The following is a 1,608-nucleotide window of genomic DNA, read 5'->3' on the forward strand; positions in this document are numbered from 1 at the left end:
AATGACCCTAAGCAGCCGAACCAAACCCGTCCAAAGCACAAAGAAAGAACCGCACCTATTTGCATGTAGATTAGGGTCCAAACTGATACAAATTTCATCTTAACCCAGATGGTGGTACAGCATGAGTGGAGATTCGAAACGGTGGGGGGGATCTGATAAAACTGTATAGCGGTGCACGCTTCTCGCCAAACATACCTTGACATCCCTCGATGTCAGAAATTTAAGACGGCCAGTGAAAGAAAAAGTAAAACCGTCAACATGAGGATCGCTTTCGTTCTGGCGATTGCCCTGGTGGCCGTTGCTCGCGCCGAAGACAGTGATAACACCCTGGAAGTAGCTATCAACTTCGTCAAGGACTGCAAAGGAGACTACATGTTATGTGTTAAGGTTAATAATTTTATTATTTTCGAAGTGAAAGTGTGTGTGAACGGAACGTGTTTATAGTGCAAGTGGAATCGAGTTTCTTAGCGCCGGAGGACTAATTTCATATAATTTCACTTGATGAACACTTGTTTATCTTTAGCTTGAGTCGTTCATTACGTTTACTTGACATGGATAACTACTCGTCCATTAGTTTTTGTTTTCCTTTTCACTTGTCCGTCTTCAAACAACATCTTTAATACTTTGCAATGTGACTTTAATGATCCTTTGTTTGTTTAACAGGAAAAGCTTCTCAAAATAGTCGACAATTTAAGAGCGTCGCGAAGCATCACTATTGCTGAGGGTGTGGTTCTGAAGGGTGAACCTGATGCCAGGTCTGGAAAGAAATTGGATGCCCTACCCGTGGACGTTACTGCCAGAGATGCTGAGGTCAACTACAGACTTCTGGATGGCGTCGTCAGCCTGTTCGAGACCCACGCTGTTGAGGTCAAAATGAACAAACAAGATAAGGAAACCATGCAGCGGTCCCTAGAAGAAGGTAAGAATCCTGTCAGATGACTTTGGTACATTTTTTTCTTAAGGCAAAGCATCCGCTGTTTTTATAAAAAAATCTGATCATCTTTTTTATAAAAGTGTGTTACCTATTCGAAATATTAATAGTAAAATTATCATTTATTTCACAAAAATAGTTTTCTCGACAACCGTTTGTAGCTATTGTTTCCTACGATAAAAAAAATTTTAGCTCTACCGAAATAACTGTCAATACTTACTAAAACGGATTTTACTCCACAGGCCGTAAGAAGCAAAAGGGAGGTGGTATGGGCGCCATCATCGGTCTCCTCGGCGCCAAGGTCCTCTTCGGCAAGCTCTTCATCGTCAAGCTCATCGCGCTTAAGGCCTTGGCCACCGCCAAGATTGCCCTCGTCCTGGCCGTCATTCTCTTCGTCGCTTGGTGCCTGAAACACGACCACACCAAGACCACTTACGAAGTCGTTCCTCACGCCCACCATCACGAGACTCATCATCCTGTCCACGTGGAGCACATTGCCCACGACCATGGTGGTCACGACCACGGACACGGATACTCTAGCTACGGCGCCGACTGGAGCAAGAACCTCGATGAGGCACAGAACCTAGCTTACAGCGGCTATGCTCATAGCAAGTAGATAGATACCAAAATGTTTATGTAAGATCCTACCCAACCTCTGTTGTACAAAGACTTATTTA

The 1,608-nt window shown here is 44.0% G+C and overlaps 1 protein-coding gene across 1 annotated transcript; it reads left to right on the top strand.

The window, feature by feature from the left end:
• Positions 1 to 210: 210 nt before the first annotated feature.
• On the top strand, positions 211 to 1,608 carry LOC126377197 (uncharacterized). Its single transcript, XM_050024893.1, has 3 exons — positions 211 to 387; positions 664 to 919; positions 1,174 to 1,608. The coding sequence occupies exons 1-3, from the start codon at positions 259 to 261 to the stop codon at positions 1,545 to 1,547; spliced, it is 759 nt and encodes a 252-aa protein (XP_049880850.1). The 5' UTR covers positions 211 to 258; the 3' UTR covers positions 1,548 to 1,608.

Source organism: Pectinophora gossypiella, chromosome 22 (genome assembly GCF_024362695.1).
Source record: "Pectinophora gossypiella chromosome 22, ilPecGoss1.1, whole genome shotgun sequence".
NCBI lineage: Eukaryota > Metazoa > Arthropoda > Insecta > Lepidoptera > Gelechiidae > Pectinophora > Pectinophora gossypiella.

What these genes read in the sequence shown, in the direction of transcription:
- LOC126377197 (XM_050024893.1), top strand. Translation starts at nt 259, where the DNA reads ATGAGGATCGCTTTCGTTCTGGCGATTGCCCTGGTGGCCGTTGCTCGC. An exon ending in ACTACATGTTATGTGTTAAG is followed by an intron (nt 388 to 663) that starts GTTAATAATTTT and finishes TTTGTTTAACAG; the next exon opens with GAAAAGCTTCTCAAAATAGT. An exon ending in GCAGCGGTCCCTAGAAGAAG is followed by an intron (nt 920 to 1,173) that starts GTAAGAATCCTG and finishes TTTACTCCACAG; the next exon opens with GCCGTAAGAAGCAAAAGGGA.